We start from the raw sequence: 16,887 nt of genomic DNA on the forward strand, positions 1-16,887 counted from the left end.
AGCATTTTGTGAGGTCCAGGTGAATTGACTATCCACCTCCAAAATCAAATCAGTTTTTCAGTGGGTCCAAATGAACGTTATTAGGAAATATAAAGGGATCCCCTGGTGGTCTTCCTGAGATATTGCAATCACAAGGCAAAAATGTGCTTGGATAGGTCACAACTCGAGACATTAAGAAAGTGTCACCAAAAACAGCTTAATAAATATTCAGTATATTTAATATAGTATAAAATAGGTGTGTGCAAAAATACAAGATGGACAGCTGGAAAATACAGTAACTTGTTTAAATACGACACTAAATACATTCTGTTGTGCCTTAGGAGTGTAAAGGCAAAGAGTGCTTATCACAAAACCTAGTGTGCGTCTAAATCTGATAATTTACAGACATTAGACAGTGCTGTGGTTTTGGGGCTGCACAGTCGATGAGTCTATAAAGTACGGCAGTTTTCTAAAAGCTTAGAGAGAAATAAAAGGCTTTGGAAAGAATTTGGCTCATTCTGGTGAAACCCGATATCTGCTATGGGAGGAAGACGATCTAACACATGAATGTGAACTAGAAGAACAGCGTCGCATCCACAAAAGAAGAGGGAGGTGGTTTGATGATGACCCGAGCTAGTCCCTCTCAGTTCTCCAAGGATTCGCTGTCAGCGTCTATATCCTCATAGTCTCGTAGCTCGCTGGAAATGTGGAGTTCAACTGTACTAGACTCTGAACCTAGCAAGAAAAAATATAAGGGGGGGGATTACTGGGTGTTACTGCACATGACACCTTAACAAACAGCATAACCAAGTGTGCACAATCATGTGCATGTATTCACAAATGTATTTTGGGAGTTTTAAAATCACGTAATACCTGCAAATGCAAATTCTAGAGCTTGTTTTTAAGCTTGTTTTTGGATGAAAAACAGATCGGAGGCTTTAAAAATGAGTGGAAAATAACTTTATTGTCCATCAGAGACACTCGAGTGGGGACACAAAACACTGAGTGGCCTTTTGTACATGAGCCACATTGTGCACAGACACAACTACAAAAAAAAAGTCCAAAATTGTACAAAGTGTTTTACAAAATCATCCCAAAATACATTTAATTTGCTCAGAACATGCCTTTTTTTTCACAGCTGCCGTTTTGAATTGTCCTAGCAGGGAAAGTACAGGATTATTAAAAATGTCTCTGACGTTGAATGAACCCTGACACTGAAAAGGCCGGATGAATTCAGTCATGTTTACATCTGGGCTTTTCCTGCAGGGACATTTAAAAACAGCTGTAGTGACAACAGGGCCCAAGTCATCAAACTGAGTGTTTGACACACACATGCAAATTTATTAAGTTCTAAAACGTATTCAGTCGAAAAGAACACATCGCTCATATATATATTTAACAGCTTTGCCATTGGTTTCTATGGACGGGTCAGGCATAAGAAAGAAAAAGAGATTTCTTATTTTTTATTTTGCAGTTTGAGATATCCAGACTTTTTAAATTTAGGATATTGAGAATGAGGTCAGAATGCGGAGAATAAACTTGAGTGGAAGAGCATATGACTGCCTCTACGAATCACTTGTAACAGATTAGGGAAATTATTCTTCAGAACCGGCTTCAGAAACAAGGAAACTCTTTCTCTCTAAGCACATGAACAGTGTGGTAATCAAGAGATTGTGTCGAAAATGTTCTGCTGAGCAGAAGAAACCACGCAGGCTTTGAGGAGGTGGCAGCATTTGTGGAATTTAAAATAGCAGGTAATGAAAAATAGGAGGATAATGAGAGTTGGAATTCACTTTTATTGTCAAGATTTTGACTCAATTAACAAAATAGTATTTTAAGTTTATTATCAACATTTCAACTTAAATCTCAAAATGCAAAAAATCTTCCTCTGATTTCGTTCAACTTTATTCTCACAATTTCGACTTTATTCTCAAAATGCAAAAGGGAAAATAATCTTCCTCCTCCTGTTTTCTTTCCTATTTTCGGTCCTAACACTCTTCTTTAATACTCTGCATATAATATTATCCATTTAAAAATGACACTAAAGGCTCAGTGTAATTACTTAGTACAATAGCAGCACCTTGATCTATGGACAGAATTTCTGTTCCATCAGTAGCTTATTCACTTAAGATGTTCTGCTCGTGCAGTTCATGCCTATGTCAAGTTCATAACTCCACTAACCTTCACTATTGCATGCATAGACTGAAGGAAAAGACTAACGAAGCTTCTCTACCTCCTCCCACTCCCCAGAAATAAATCATTGGGCTGAAGACATCATTTTGTGCCAATGTTTGCACAGCACCTATTTGGGGATAGAGCCGATACATGCTCTCGACCAAACGCGAGTCAGTCTCAACTATCAATCGTCAAATAACTAATAAGAACCAAACATACTGGAAAATGAATCACTTGGACATAAATCAGTATGATTAAAACATATTCAGTTTTATTTGATGTGTATATCAATGTTTTTGTTTTAAGTTTAGGTCTCATCTGCTAACATGAGCTACACTGCATCCAGCCACCAGGTGGCGATCGAGACTCGAGGGGGAACTTCATCCATCTTTGTGCACAGTCTATGATTGCATCCATCAGAATTACAGTACCTCACAGAGAGTTATAACTTTGTCCTGCTTGTCCAACTCTGCACCACTGAAACTGTTCAAATTTGATTTAATCACAACAATAAATACCTTCCCTGCTAATGAAAAAACCACGTGTTCCTCAGTGGATGATCTCACTCATCCAAAAGACACCTCATCTCAAGAAGAGCCAGTCCAGCCACAGCACCAGGAGACTTCACCAGCCCTGATACATAGGCGAGCTGTCACTGCCACCGGGAGGCCAATTACCTTCTGAGAGGACACTGATGGCGTCGGAGTGGTGCTGCCCGCTGCCCGTCATGCTCTTCTTGGCCTCCTGGATGTGGCTCTGGTAGAGCAGGGTGGTTCCCACCACGGGGTTGTGGCTGGCGGTGTTGGGCACCGACGTGGAGAGCGAGTCCCAGGGCAGCTCCCTCCTCCGCTGCAGGCTGAGGTCGATGTCGCAGCCGGTCCAGCCGTGGAAGGCCAGGGTGTTGAGGAAGGCCTGCATGGGGTTCAGGATTCCCTGGACGAGTAAAAAAACAACCAATCCAGATCAATTCAAGTGTTCGATATAAATTCTTTATTCAGTATACTGATGTGTTTTGAACCCACCATGATGAACCATGTGATGAGGGCTGCGTTTCGGACGTTCCTGAGACTGTTGTCGTTGATGTCCGTCTGCATCTCCAGGTAGAAGAGGAGGCTCTCATTGATGATGTTGGGAACCCAGCTGAAACATCACGGAAACAACAACGTGCCTCATCAGCTTGGAACAAGCTACCAAGCTTTAAAATGTGACTTATGTAATCATACATGGAGAAGACATTGACAAAGGTTTGAATTTGGAAAGATGATGAGATTCAAGAGCTTTTGCTGATAACGGCCGATGTAGCTGTTGATGTGGTGTGAACAAATGTACAAATATTTCCACAGTGGAATGTTAACATCATGTGCTGCCTCCTGCATGTTTTTTAGTCAGATGCTACCTCTCTCCTGAATGTTCTTTATATATGAAAGACGAACTCCCAAAATGTCTGAATCCAAGTCCATGTCTGACAATAACTTTCGAGTTAGAGTTCGTCAGACTGCCCTTACACTGCATTAGCAAAACAAATTTCATTGCTTCTTGCTTGACGTCCATACTGGCGATAACAGATGTTAACATACCATATAAAAAAAACCAGCATCATCTTGAAGAAGCGTATTTTTATATCGTTGGCCAGCCGCCTCTCATTTTCTGTGTAGATTCCCTGTCGTCCTTTTAGTAAAGATGTCACTGGATTGGAGGAAAAAGGAGAAATGATTATGTTTAAGTGTGTGCGTGAGTGAGAGTGAGTTTTTCCAACGATTAAGACGGAGAGGAGCCGACCTGCAGATAAGGTCCTGTTGAAGAAGATGGGGTTTGCTGTGAGGACGAGCAGCATCGGCGCGTACGTGGTGACGTAGTGAGGGATGGCGTGCTGCAGGCCCTGCTCGCAACTGCAGAAAAAAGAAAACAGAAATATTTTTGATAAAAACTGACATTGTTAATGAGCAGTGGAACATAGTGGATACTTTTAACTTGGTCAAAAGTCACTGACCGGAATTTCCTAAACTTTCAAGAATGTAAAAACTGGCTAAAGGTTTCAGACACGCTGCTTTTATCGCATGCTTCGGACAGTCGTATCTACAGGAAGAACAAAGAGTCTTACTCGGAGATGGATGGGTAGTAGAGCATGGCCACTCCTTCGACACACAGCAGCACAGCCAGACCCCATGTAATCATGTGGTACAGGATGATGGTGCTGATGGGGAAAGAAACAAGTCATGAGACTGAGCTCACAACACATGCTGCAGCTCTGTATCTTGAGGAGGATGTTTCTTTTTTTTTCCTTTTTTGTTTCCTGTGCAGAAAACAATTCTACGGCACCGACTGAGATTAAAGAAATCAATATTTTTAAATCCACCTTTAAGACAAAACTAATAACCAGTGCCAGGCTGTTCAAACATTATATTTATAGAAGACAGTGAGGCAAAGTGGGAAAGGGACATTTTTCACATTTCATGTCAATGTCAGCTCAGTAAGAAGCTTCCTGCGTCAGGTGACAGTGAATGTTGGTCAATGGAAGATGAGGCTGTGAGCACCTGATTCCTGCCGATGTCTTCACCACCAGGAAGACGTCCACAGCGTAGCAGAAGGTCCACCAAAAAGAGGCGCTGAAAAACAGCTGGATCCACATCTGTAACACATCGATCGGACGCATTATCCTGCAGGTTGTAATTCTATTAAGTATGAAATTAGTAACTGTGCCTTGTTTTCCAGATTGGTGCCTCTCAATGTCACGTATATTTCATACTTCGATGTGCATATGCTTGTTGTTGAACACATTTATGTGTGAAATCGGGATGCATGATGTGCTTAAAGGTACATTGTGTAGAAATAAGTGACTAATGGTGAAGTTGCGTGTTGCATCTGAATACCCATGACCTCACCCTCCCCTTCCAAATATGAAGGAGAACCTATGGCAGGCTTCAGTTGTTATAAAAACTCAAAAGGTGTTTAGTTTGTCCAGTTTGGGCTACTGTAAAAAACATGGCGGCCTCCATAGAGAGGACAAGCTCTTGATGTAAATATAAAGTATTTAAACATAAAGAAAGCAATAGTTTACACTTTAGATGAAACACACTAGTGAAAACATCACTAGGATTATTTTATACTAAACTTCTGATCTATTAAATAGATCTCTTTCACCTAAATCTTACACACTGGACCTTTAATGATTTGTTTTTCACATGTTCCTTTCCCTCGGTGAATGAAACAAAGGTTTCTCCTTGTACGTACTGCGCTGCCGACGCAGAAGACTTCAGGCCAGACCTCAGTGTTGTTGGCCACTGAGATCTGGTCCACGATGTTGGGAAGGCCGAGCCACAGCGACGACCTCAGGATGATACCTGGAAGAGGAACACAACACAGCTCTGTCTGAGCAAACACCAGAGGAAGAGGAACACAACACAGTTCTGGCTTTGGCAGCAAACACAATTGGAAGAGGAGTAAACACAAACACAAAAAAACCTTTGCAGGAGAATTCTCTGGGTTTAATTAACATTTAAACACTTCAAAGTTCCTTTATTCCCACCGGTCTCTTTTTCTATGAGCATTAATTAATGAGAGTCCTCTTAATAGCAGCTTTACATCATGGAACTGCCTCCGGGTGCGTTTTACAAGGGTGTTTCCATTTCCTACATGAAACTGTTTGCTGCTGATGAGCCATGGAAAACACAGGAGCTCTCCCAGAGTCTTTATGGGATGCACGCTGTGTATTGACTTTTTTTAAAACTGTGCCATGGGTCTGGGTTTGCAACGGAGGATGAACCTGAGCGAGCACAAGACTTCATCTGCCCGAGTCATGGATGATCAAGTTGAGATGTGACACTGATGTGAAATGAATGAGGTGGAGGAATCTGAGGATAAATTCTGCAGCACTTTGTGGATCAATAGCTGTAGCATCCACAGAACAATGCTGCATTGAAATCAACTGAAGGCCATAAGAGTCACCTCTCTGCTCACATGAGAGGAGGGTGATTCTTTTGTTATGTAACTAGAAAAAATCAGCAAAACCCTTGAAATATTTAGTCGAAAGTGTATTAAAATGTAAGATGAGGTTTGCATGTATGGTGTGTAAACAAGTTTCCATCTGAACAGGGGAGTGAGAGCATGTTCTTTAACAGTTCTAAATAGTTTCTACAGCAAATAAATTACATTTCCATGACATGTTGTGTTGAAAGTTTCCTCCTTGTATGAACACAGCAGCTCAGACTCGCAAATGCAGAACAACAAAAGGGTTAAAAGGGAAATATTCGCATGCGTAATTGGGCACAGCCACATGCGCTCTTAACACCCACTTCTTCTTTTCTCTATTTGTTTTGAGGCCCATCGGCTACAGCAGAGGTTTTCGACTCGTTACCTGTACATCCCAGTATGTCACACACGCTGATGATGAACAGAATCCTGGAGGAGGACGCAGGCCTTGGCAGAGGATACTGTCCCAGTCTCCTGTAGCCTTTGCGCTTGGGCAGGATCTGGAGCACGGTGAACAGGAGGCTGAGCGCCGCGCTGCCCAGACTCAGAGCCCCGAACAGAACCGGCTGGAAGGAGACCACGAAGTCCGTGGCCGAGTCCCGGTTCGGGCAGCAGAAGGTCTCCAGCCGGGGGGATGCCATCGCGGACCGGAGGGAGAGAAAGAGAGAGAGGGGAGGAAAAGAGGAGAGAAGTGTTCTCTGGTGTCAGCAGGGGAGAGGAGAAACAGAAAAGAAAGGAAGAGGAAATGGCTGAGTCCATGACCCTGCTCCCTCAGATATCACGGGGCTGAATCATCATGTGCTTCCATTTAATCCCTGCAGTTATAGTTTAGCTGAGCCACAATGCGAGAGGCCGACAAAGGACTGTGTGTGGGAGAGAATTGAGAGATTTGGGCTTTGAGTTGTGTGAAGTGCGAGTCCAGCAAGGAAAATCAGTACTTTCAATAAAATAGTACATGAATGTGTCTTCCACTTCACTTGTCCTGTGCAAAAATACACTTAAAGTACTTCAAGTAAAAAAGGAGATTTGAATTTCACGTACAGTGGGATTCAAAAGTCTGAGCCCCTTTATGGAGTCCTTCAACCCTGAGAAGAAAAATGGCTTGTGTGCCAAAAACACTGCACAAACAATCAGACCACATCCTCTCACAGCAACACAAATAAGCAACACATAATAACAGAATCAAAATCCAGATAGAATAAGGATATTTGCCAATAAATAATTAGTGTAGACACTGTAGAGGCCGACTGTATTTTGCTATGGCAACACAATAAAAGGATTTCATTCATTCATTCATTCATTCATTTGTCCCCAAAGGCAAATTGGTCAAACCACAAAACAAAAAGCCATCATTCAAATGCAAAATAAGAAAAAGAAACAAAATGAATAGAGCAAATCAAACAAAATACATTTTGGGTCAAATTATAAATACAAATATTTAATTAAGTAAGTAATTTCATTTCACTGATATCAAATTAAATTAAACAAAATCAAATTACATTGCCCCATTTTCCATACAGAGTCGAACTGAGAGACATCATGGTTTCACGCATGGGAGAGAGAGTTAAGTCCCTCTGACAAACACACACACACACACACACACACACACACACACACACACACCGTGTGTGTGTGTGTGTTATCTCCCATAACATTAAAATATGTTGAGCCTGGAGTTGATGTGGAATGTGGCTCCTCATTCTGTGACACATTGAGTCCCACTCCACACACATGGACTCGTCCACTGTCACATTTAGATTTGGTGACCGGTATGTGATCGGCCATTGTTCCTCCACAGATTAAAACCTAAATATCCTGCGTTGTGAGAAAATAAATGAGAACAAACAGGTGTATGGTGAGACTATGTTAGAAGACTTCTATTAGTTCTTTTCAATCAATCAATTACTATTTATCTCTTTTAGATTTTTCTTAAAAGGCCTATTGTTGCTTGCATTTTATATTTTAAGAACTTTGAATTCCCTTAATGTTAAAACAATGGATTTTGATTAAAAAAACAAAATAAACAATGAATAAATAATCAGGAACAAAAATGTGGAGCCTGGCAATAAATTAGGCTTTCGCTCTATTAGTGGATTCGTAATAAGACGATTGTTGCACTCTACTGTAGCTCTACCAGGATTTAAACACTTTTGAATATTGATGCAGCAGCAGACGTCCAGTCCAGCGTCCAGGTACAGCAGAGGTCACAGCAGAGGTCACAGCAGCTGAGATCTGAGAAGGCTGGTCCACATTTGAGGAAGATTTATTTGGGGGAACAAAGCACTGAGGGTTTCTATTATTCATTGCTACAGAGGTGGCATTCATCGAGTTTGTACAATGCTATTCTAATCCATACGCACCTTCCCTGACAAGCCACAAAGTCAATTGTATGGGAAGTTTGTGGCTTGTTTCCAGTGGATTAACAATTCCCTGAGGAAGAGAGCTGCAGCGTTCACTGGCTGTTTGAAACGTCTGCTCTCTGCTGTTGCCCCCTGCTGGTTCGCATATAACATGATCATAGCACTCAAAACACAGAAGTTATTAATGGTACTAAGCATTTGGCCAAAAGTGAAAATGATGAATTACTGCTTCACATTATTGTATCATATCTGCAGTATATGCGTATATAAAGCACCAACACTAATGTAAATCAATAATCACGTAACATTATATCCAATATGGTTTCTCCCACAAAATAGATGATGTATGTACAATTTCTTCAAAGAATATTTATTTTCTCGCTTTTTGAATAATTCAGAAAACCATGAATATGCAGATGCTTCGTTTGTTTGAGATATTTAACGGTTTAAAACGTAACAGGACAAACTGCCGCCTGTTCAAGTTTCAACATCAAAGTAGTTTTGATTTTGAAAAGAAGGTCAAAGTCAGATCTGAGGTGAGCGCAGAGACACTTTCCTCCTGCAGCCGGTGACTGTGAGTTAACCTTCCGGTATCAAACTCTGCTCACGTATCATTCTGCACCATGAAGGTCAAACATCCAACTTTTTTTTTTTTAAATGTTAAATGTTTACGCTATACATTTTGTATTTTGTGAGCTCTATATTAACTTTTAACGAGGGTTTGAAACACACTGAAAGTACAAGTAGATTTTACAGGAACAATAAAGTGTTTATTATTATACGGTATTCGTAAACAGTGAGTTTCATCAACAGTGACTGTGGCTCAGGGGGTAGGGCGGGTCGTTCCCTAACAGAAACATATGTGGTTTGATTCCACAGCATGACAAAAGTTTCTTGGGCAACTTCAGATTTCCCCTGACGGCTGTACCATCAGCTTATTATTACAAATGTGTTCCTTACTTTTCCAGATCATTGGCTACATTGCAACATCATCATATGTTTGTCAACGAGTCACCACATGCCCACAGGGAGGGTTATAGTTTTTGACAAATAAATGAAGAAATATCTGCTTATAATTATATCATAGATTTGAAAAATAAAGGAATCCTATGTTTATATACTATATATATGGTATTATAAAGTGTTCATAAGTAGGGTTGCAAAATTCCGGGAATATTCAAAGTTGGAAACTTTCCATGGGAATTAACGGGAATATACGGGAATATACGGGAATATACGGGAATATATGGGAATTAACGGGAATAAACGGGAATTAACGGGAATAAACTGGAAATTTTGTGGGTAATTTATACTAACTGTATTTACCTTGTCATATACAGACATAAATATAAACATTTTGTTGTGTCATAGGCTCATTGGAGCCCTGAGGAAACTTTGGGCACTTGACTATATGCTTCTGCATCTTTGTGTCATTCTTAACACAGGTCTTTGCACATTATTTGCAAATGAACACAGCCTTTCCTTCTACATTGGATGGGGTGAAATGCCTTCACACATGAGATAGTTCACGTGGCATTGTTCTGTAGAATAAGATGAGAAAAAAGTTTGTAAAAAAACACTATGCAATGCCAGAGATATAAATAGTTAGCCAAACAATTGGAATCGTCTGTGAAAATATTTTACATTTGATGGATAAATGAATGGAAATAGGTTAGATGAACAGATGAACAATCCTCAATCAGCATGCTAATATAATTTCCCCAGTAATATCATCAAACTTACCTGACTAGTTCTGCACACTACAGCAGGCCTCAATAGCCCTGCTGTAGAGTGATGGATGCTGGGAATTATCTGTGCATGTGATGGAAGAATGCTCAGTGGAGGGTTGAAACTCAACCTGCAGTGTGTGCTGCATTCCATACATCTTTAAAATAGAGTTTTGAATGATGTTTTTATTGCTCAGCGTTTAATTTGTGTTTTTTTTTTTTTTTTTTTCAAAATTCCCAAAATTCCCGAGCTTAACTTCCCATGGAAAGTTTCCGGAAAGTTTCCGGAAATTTACCCGAAACTTTCCGCCCCTTTGCAACCCTATTCATAAGTCATAAATACAGGAACATAAAAAGTGTTGGCAAAAGTTTTCTCATAAATCCAGCGAAAGACTTTGAAAACAGTCTGTTGTTGTTGCAGATGTTGCATCATTGACTGTAAACGATCTTCTATTTTTGCTGCACATGAGTAATAACTGAGATTTTAACAATAATACATGATGCATTTGACTCAGATGACTAACTTCAACCTCCCCCCCCCCCCCTGCCGCCTGTCTCTCCTGCAGCAGAGGATGGGTGTGGATGCACAGTCTCAGGTTACAGACCTGCTCAGCAGCCCGGCTGCCGCTCCCTCTGCAGCTTAATTGGTTGAGGCCCGACCGCTGCTTTCAACCACCCTGCTTCCTGAATGGCAAGTATTTTGTTTGAGAGGAAGTGACATCACAGCACCAGAGTCCTGCCACACAGACAGACTGGAAACACATGAGGACACAACACTTTTCAGATGTGCTCTGACTCACAGCTCAGCCTCCATTCCGAAAAGCCTCTGAGGCGAAACAATGAAAGAGTAAAAAGAGATTTTGGAAAAACACAACGACATGAATATGTCTGCTGGGCACAGAGAGACGCCGCGAGACACTACATGTCAAACTGGGACTGTTGTTTTTTCCTCCAACCCTCTGACGAGTGGTGAGTAGCAGCTTGAGAGTACTCACTGCTTTACTCCAAAACTTTCAACCTGTCATTGTAATCCACATTTGTGTTATTTGAAAGTTTGATACAAAGTAAAGCTTTTGTTTCTGTGTGTTTTATTCCAAGATGTGGAATCAGACTGGTCTCCAATTCACGACGCAGCCTTTAATGGACGAGTTCTCGCTCTGCAAAGACTCATTACTCAGGTAAAGTTGGATGATATTCAGTCTTAGGAAACATTTTACTGTTTCTAAATCATCTGATGTGGGAAATACGTGTTCACTCTTTGCTATAACATGAAATATTTCATTTGAAAAGATGTAACTCATGTGTCTCTGCGGGATTTCTGAATCTCCATGTGTTCTGTCCTCAGGGTAAATGTGTCAATCTGAACACACTGGACCAGGTCTCTCCTCTCCATGGGGCTTGTGTACAGGGACACGAGGCTTGTGCCAAACTTCTGATTGACAACGGCGCAGATGTCAGTAAGACACCATCAACTTACTATTACTTTTTTTGGTGAATAGGTTTTGTGTCTTTCCTCGGAAGAAAAACTCTGGAATCCTGCTCTGTAGTCTTGATCGGAGGCAAATATATAAACTATTAAACTGAGAGTTTAACCGAACTCTCCTGCTAACAAGGGTGCAGACACATCCTCGAATGCCAAATAACACATTAACGAAGATACAAAGTCCAATTTGTTCACCCACAATTATGCAGTGCATGTCTGAGGGAGGATAGCAAATGTGGTGTTTAAGAATTATAATCAGCAGACGATTCTTTGGTACAGGAAATTATCCTTACATTGTAATAATGCGACTAAGTTGTTATCTACATGTATAATTGTCACTTGACTTATTCTGGATTAAATTTGATAATTTTTGTGAGGAATCTTTGGTGAATTATCTCAAAGTACACTGTCCTCCTTTCAGGTAAACAGATTGACGGTGGATGGCAAATCTCCTCTGACAGAGGCCTGCGCCCGGGGTCACGTGACCTGCGTGGCGTTGCTCCTTCAGCACGGAGCGACTCCCGTGGGGATCAACCAGTCCAGCTCTCCAATCCACTGGGCTGCATCCAAAGGTCAGGGGGTCGCATTCCTCTGCAATACACCCACGGATATTAAATGCTGAAGCAGCTCGGCCAGTCACAACAAAATGCACATGGAGCCAAAACATCAGAAAACGCTCTTTGAAACAGTGTAAAAAGTATATAATCTACGTGTTATCGTGGCCTACAAAGAAAAACGCCTGCACATTTTCCTCACGAGCAGAGTTCAAAAGAAGCAGATTCCTTCCAGCACATCATTTCTCTTTGTGCTGATTCTGATAAAATATCTCCAGGTCACCCGGAGTGCATTGCTCCTCTCGTTCAGCACGGTGCAGATGTGGATCAGTACATTGAACAGCTGGGTTCCCCTCTGCACGTCGCCTGTTCCAATCGGCACCCGGGTGCTGCCAGGAAACTGCTGCAGCTCGGTAAGAAAGCTTCTCTCACTCGGACCTGTCACACACGTGCACGGCTCTTTTAGGCTCAAGAAGAAACGTAACTCGGATCACGTTTTGCAAATGATGTAAAACAACAACAAAAACACAAATGTACATCAGACAAATTAAACAAACCAAATGTCTTTAGTCAAAGTTAAAGAAACACAGTGTCAAAATACACTGGTAAAATGTACTTACAGGGGAATTCCACAGATTTTATACATCTAAGTCTGTTTACAGGTCATGGAGAGAACTACTGCTTGTGTGAAAAATCCTTTGTGTCTCCCGATGGAGGCTCAGTGAAATATAATGAATTGTCTCGAGTGGGGTTCAATCTGTGGTCGTGGGGTTATAACGTAGATCTGGTTCCGCCGCATTTACACTGATCCTCTACTGGAATGTAACTCAGTACATTTACACAAGTACTGTACTCTGTTCAAAATTCACTTTACCTGAGGGAAATATTGTAATTTTTACTTCACCATTTACATAAGAGTCATACTTACCGAATATTTTAGAAATCTAAGATATGCAATTTAAAGGTTTTTAATTTTGCTGTTAATACATTACATTTTAATCAATTTTACTGTAAATGATATTTGTAGTATACATATTGCAGAGTTACTACTTCTTACTGAATATTTAGGAACCGAGTACTTCCTCCACCACTGCAGAATCATCACATACAACTACTGTAGCTAATCATTTGAAAAACTTTAATATGGCACATTAGTATAACAGACAACACGTTTGTGAAGTACAAGGTGGTGATTAATGTAAAATACAAGAAAAAATTGTACTCAGAAGTTTACGCTATAAAAATTCATGTTGTGCTTTGTTTCAAGTAGAATAAATCCTTCTTTGGTGTTATCTCTTTTAATATTCATGACCTGAGTGAATTCAGTTTATTTAGAAAACACCAAGTCTTTAATATGAATAGTAAACATGAAGTGAACTGTCAGAGAAGCTCTCCTGCAGTTATGTAACTTAAAGGAATCGAACCTCATCAGCCTCCTCTCTCCTGCAGGAGCCGGTGTGAACCACAGTGTGTCCGGTGACTCGCCCCTGCACATCGCCGCCCGTCTGTCCGACCCGGAGCTGGTGTCTCTGCTGCTCGACCACGGGGCCGACCGCTCCCTCAGGAACCCGGAGGGCCAACGGCCGCTGGACCTCGCCCCCCCCAGCAGCCCGGCAGAGAGGCTGCTGAGACAAGCAGGAGGTATTCAACCAACTGAGCAAGTAGCCTGACGGAAAAGATTCTCATGGTCTTAACATTGGTCTGAGCTGTGGCTAATATTCCAAACATCTCTCTGTCATGGCTCCTGCATCATCTCCCCCTGATGATGACCCCCCCCCCCCCCCTCCCAGAAGTGCCTCCTCTAATCCAGATGTGCAGGCTGAACATCAGGAGAGCTGTGGGCAAGCGAAGGCTGGGTGGGATTCATGACCTTCACCTCCCCACAGAACTGAAACTCTACCTCCTCTACCATTAAGAACCCTGGGAAGATTTCATACACTGACAAACTCAACACCTCAAGATCGGAGCAGTTCACCTCTACGTCCATAGGGGGCGGACTTGCACAGTCTTACAGGGAGATGACTGCATCATGGCTCATGGTTGAGATGGTCATCAACTGTAATTCTCCTAAGTAACAGACTCTGATGATAAATATGGACTTTATAATGGATACCTAAAAGTCCTGATGCAAGATTTGATTATTTAATATTCATAAACAAAAACGCAGGCGTATAAGAATAAGAATATAAGCTCAGGAGGCCAAAAAAGGCTGTGAAATAAGCTATAAATAATTATTTTGAATATTACTGAACCCACCATTAAGCTAATGTTGTTTTTTTGTAAAGTCTGGCAATAAATGACTTAATGTTTGGAGGTTTTTGATGCTGCTGTGTTGAGATTTAAATACATTTTACTTTGGACATTAAATGATGAGACTTGCTTTTGTATAAAACTCTCGACACGTCTGATACAAGAATTACCTGGAGAGTTGAATAATGATTCTTCAAGACCACATGGTACAATTCTACAGCAATCTAATGACTGAAAATGATTGTTATTACATGATCGCTTACACACTTTCCTCCACACTGTAACTTTCATGACTAAGACATACACATGTGCCACAGTGTGTTTATTACCAGTTTAAAGATGTCTGACATTTTATGGGCCTCCTTCAGAACGGAAGAGAAATGTATCAGCAGGTCTTTGTATGATCATGCGTGCAGATACGTGTGTTTCTCAAACATGGTCACAGTCTTTGTACTGAGAAGTTCCTCCAGATAACCAGAAACTATGAGTCAGCATTCACTGAACACAATCCACCAGGGGTCTGAACTTAAAAAAACCTTTTACTTCCCTCATTTGTTCTCTTTTTAGTTCCTCTTATTGCTTTCACATGTGTTTTAAGCACTAATTAATGTACTTATAAGACTAGTTCACAACTGAATTCACCATCTAGTTGTGAAATGTACGTCTATTAAACACTTGTGCCGACAGATCGTTTAAAATAGACTTTACATTTAAATGTCTCTGACTGACTGTGGAGAGACACGCTTTCTTCACTAACTGTACAAACAATGAGTCTAATGTTTATGTTTTTCAGATCGTGTTGAGATATTATGAAAAATTATTCTGGGAAACAACAAACAGCTGTTTCCCAAGAGTCTAGAAAATATTTTTAAAAACAAGCATGACACGGGGAACAAACAAACAAATAAAAGGAATGTGAAAATGGAATTCATTGGGGATAGAAGTAGATAAAACAAAACATATATATATTTATAAAGAAGTGAAAGTTAAGTGAGAGATGCATATATGAACTGATATGTTATATATTTCATTTACCATATTGCTCCAGTCCTACATCACCATAATAAATATATCCATGTACCCATCTGAGAAACGGAGCTTTGTAGTTGTTGAAGTGAAGAATCTGGAATTTATTAGCATCTGATTTTCATTTGGTGCCTTATTGGATACAATGATATTCAGAGGAGGAGCAGGGGCACTGCTACCAATGTTTAACTCCCATCAATTTAGATAAAAGACACTTTTTTTTGTTTCAAGTCGTCTCTTCTCTCCATTGCCCGAATGCGATATTCACGATGTCGCTGCTCCACTGCCTCAATCAGGATTTCAAACAGGTTTCTGTCGGATCAGGTTCCCTGCTGAGTCTTTATGTCCACAGAAGATAAATACTGAATGGAAGTGGAGAGATCATTGGCAATGTTCCCCAAACTCCCCTGCAGCCTGTCACCATCATGAGCAAACACTCTTCATTGACCTCTGACCTGTGAGTAAGTCTGTGGATAAATTGGGTTAACACACTCCACAGGGAGCGAGAGCAGGTTCACTGCAGATGGAAATATAAAGCTGGGATATGGACAGTATGATATGCACCTATTGATTATAGACCGATCAGTTTTATGTTACTCCACAGTTACTGGAATGGATTAATTTCACAGCCGCTTCGTCATAAGCATTGACTCCGACAGGGCGTTTAGAGAGATGATGGAAAGGGCCGCGTGTTACTGTAGTTCTCAGTGAGCAGAAACCTCCTCTCTACGGGGACAAAAGCAACAGTTGCTCCACTCACTCACTCCCTTCTTGTTAAACGCAGCAGTCATTAACTTTCCCATCGATCGCCCCACGTCCCAATTTGGCACTCGGGCTAAATCATTGTTCCCCTCAAACATAGCACGGGTGCCCGGGGCTCAGCCGCACATCGAGTCGGGCTTCGATTTGAACTGGTGCGTAATGTTTAATCAATACTGTGGAGGAGCTTGTGACTTCAGAAGCTGCTCCCGGAGAGATACGGAGTGCGGTCCGGCTGTAATTAGCGGCACGTAGACGATCAGGCGAGACGGCCAATGTCAGTCACATGAGCGCTCAAATAATTTTCCACATCAGTCATCGTGCCATAACTGATGGAGGCGCCCTGCTCCGCTGTGTGCAGTGCAGTGTATCCGAGCAGGCTCCCGGGTTCAGTCGGGTGCTGTGCAGCTCTCGGATGCACTTATAACTCAACCCAACTATGTGTGATACCAAAGCTTTTACTGTTATTCTCCAGAGGCAGGCACTCCATTAACCTCCATCCTTCTTTTAGTACATAGGCACTTACTACCCAAATAGTGCAAACTGCCTTTCTTACCGAGGGTTTAAGTGAAATGCACAAATGCAAGTTTTACATCCAGCGCACA

At 41.3% G+C, this 16,887-nt stretch overlaps 2 protein-coding genes across 2 annotated transcripts; one reads left to right on the top strand and one right to left on the bottom strand.

Moving 5' to 3' along the window:
* Positions 1–200: 200 nt before the first annotated feature.
* Positions 201–6,823, bottom strand: gpr143 (G protein-coupled receptor 143). The gene is made up of 9 exons (XM_061088754.1): positions 6,509–6,823; positions 5,386–5,495; positions 4,689–4,783; positions 4,256–4,348; positions 3,934–4,043; positions 3,732–3,840; positions 3,177–3,294; positions 2,832–3,087; positions 201–714 (listed from the first exon to the last, which is right to left on the bottom strand). Exons 1-9 carry the CDS (start codon positions 6,762–6,764, stop codon positions 623–625), a joined length of 1,239 nt encoding a protein of 412 aa, XP_060944737.1. The 5' UTR covers positions 6,765–6,823; the 3' UTR covers positions 201–622.
* Positions 6,824–11,094: 4,271 nt separating this feature from the next.
* LOC133021239 (ankyrin repeat and SOCS box protein 9-like) lies at positions 11,095–14,162 on the top strand. The gene is made up of 7 exons (XM_061088023.1): positions 11,095–11,179; positions 11,309–11,388; positions 11,556–11,663; positions 12,115–12,265; positions 12,526–12,660; positions 13,697–13,888; positions 14,038–14,162. The coding sequence occupies exons 1-7, from the start codon at positions 11,095–11,097 to the stop codon at positions 14,160–14,162; spliced, it is 876 nt and encodes a 291-aa protein (XP_060944006.1).
* The last annotated feature ends 2,725 nt before the right edge of the window (positions 14,163–16,887 follow it).

This window comes from Limanda limanda, chromosome 16 (genome assembly GCF_963576545.1).
Source record: "Limanda limanda chromosome 16, fLimLim1.1, whole genome shotgun sequence".
NCBI classification, from domain to species: Eukaryota; Metazoa; Chordata; class Actinopteri; order Pleuronectiformes; family Pleuronectidae; genus Limanda; species Limanda limanda.

Excerpts from the sequence above, each read along its gene's own strand:
- LOC133021239 (XM_061088023.1), top strand. The coding sequence starts at position 11,095 with ATGTCTGCTGGGCACAGAGAGACGCCGCGAGACACTACATGTCAAACT. Across the intron at positions 11,180-11,308 it reads CTCCAACCCTCTGACGAGTG|ATGTGGAATCAGACTGGTCT; the intron begins GTGAGTAGCAGC and ends TTTTATTCCAAG. Across the intron at positions 12,266-12,525 it reads CCACTGGGCTGCATCCAAAG|GTCACCCGGAGTGCATTGCT; the intron begins GTCAGGGGGTCG and ends AAATATCTCCAG.
- gpr143 (XM_061088754.1), bottom strand. The coding sequence starts at position 6,764 with ATGGCATCCCCCCGGCTGGAGACCTTCTGCTGCCCGAACCGGGACTCG. Across the intron at positions 5,496-6,508 it reads TGACATACTGGGATGTACAG|GTATCATCCTGAGGTCGTCG; the intron begins GTAACGAGTCGA and ends TTCCTCTTCCAG. Across the intron at positions 3,088-3,176 it reads TCATCACATGGTTCATCATG|GGAATCCTGAACCCCATGCA; the intron begins GTGGGTTCAAAA and ends TTACTCGTCCAG.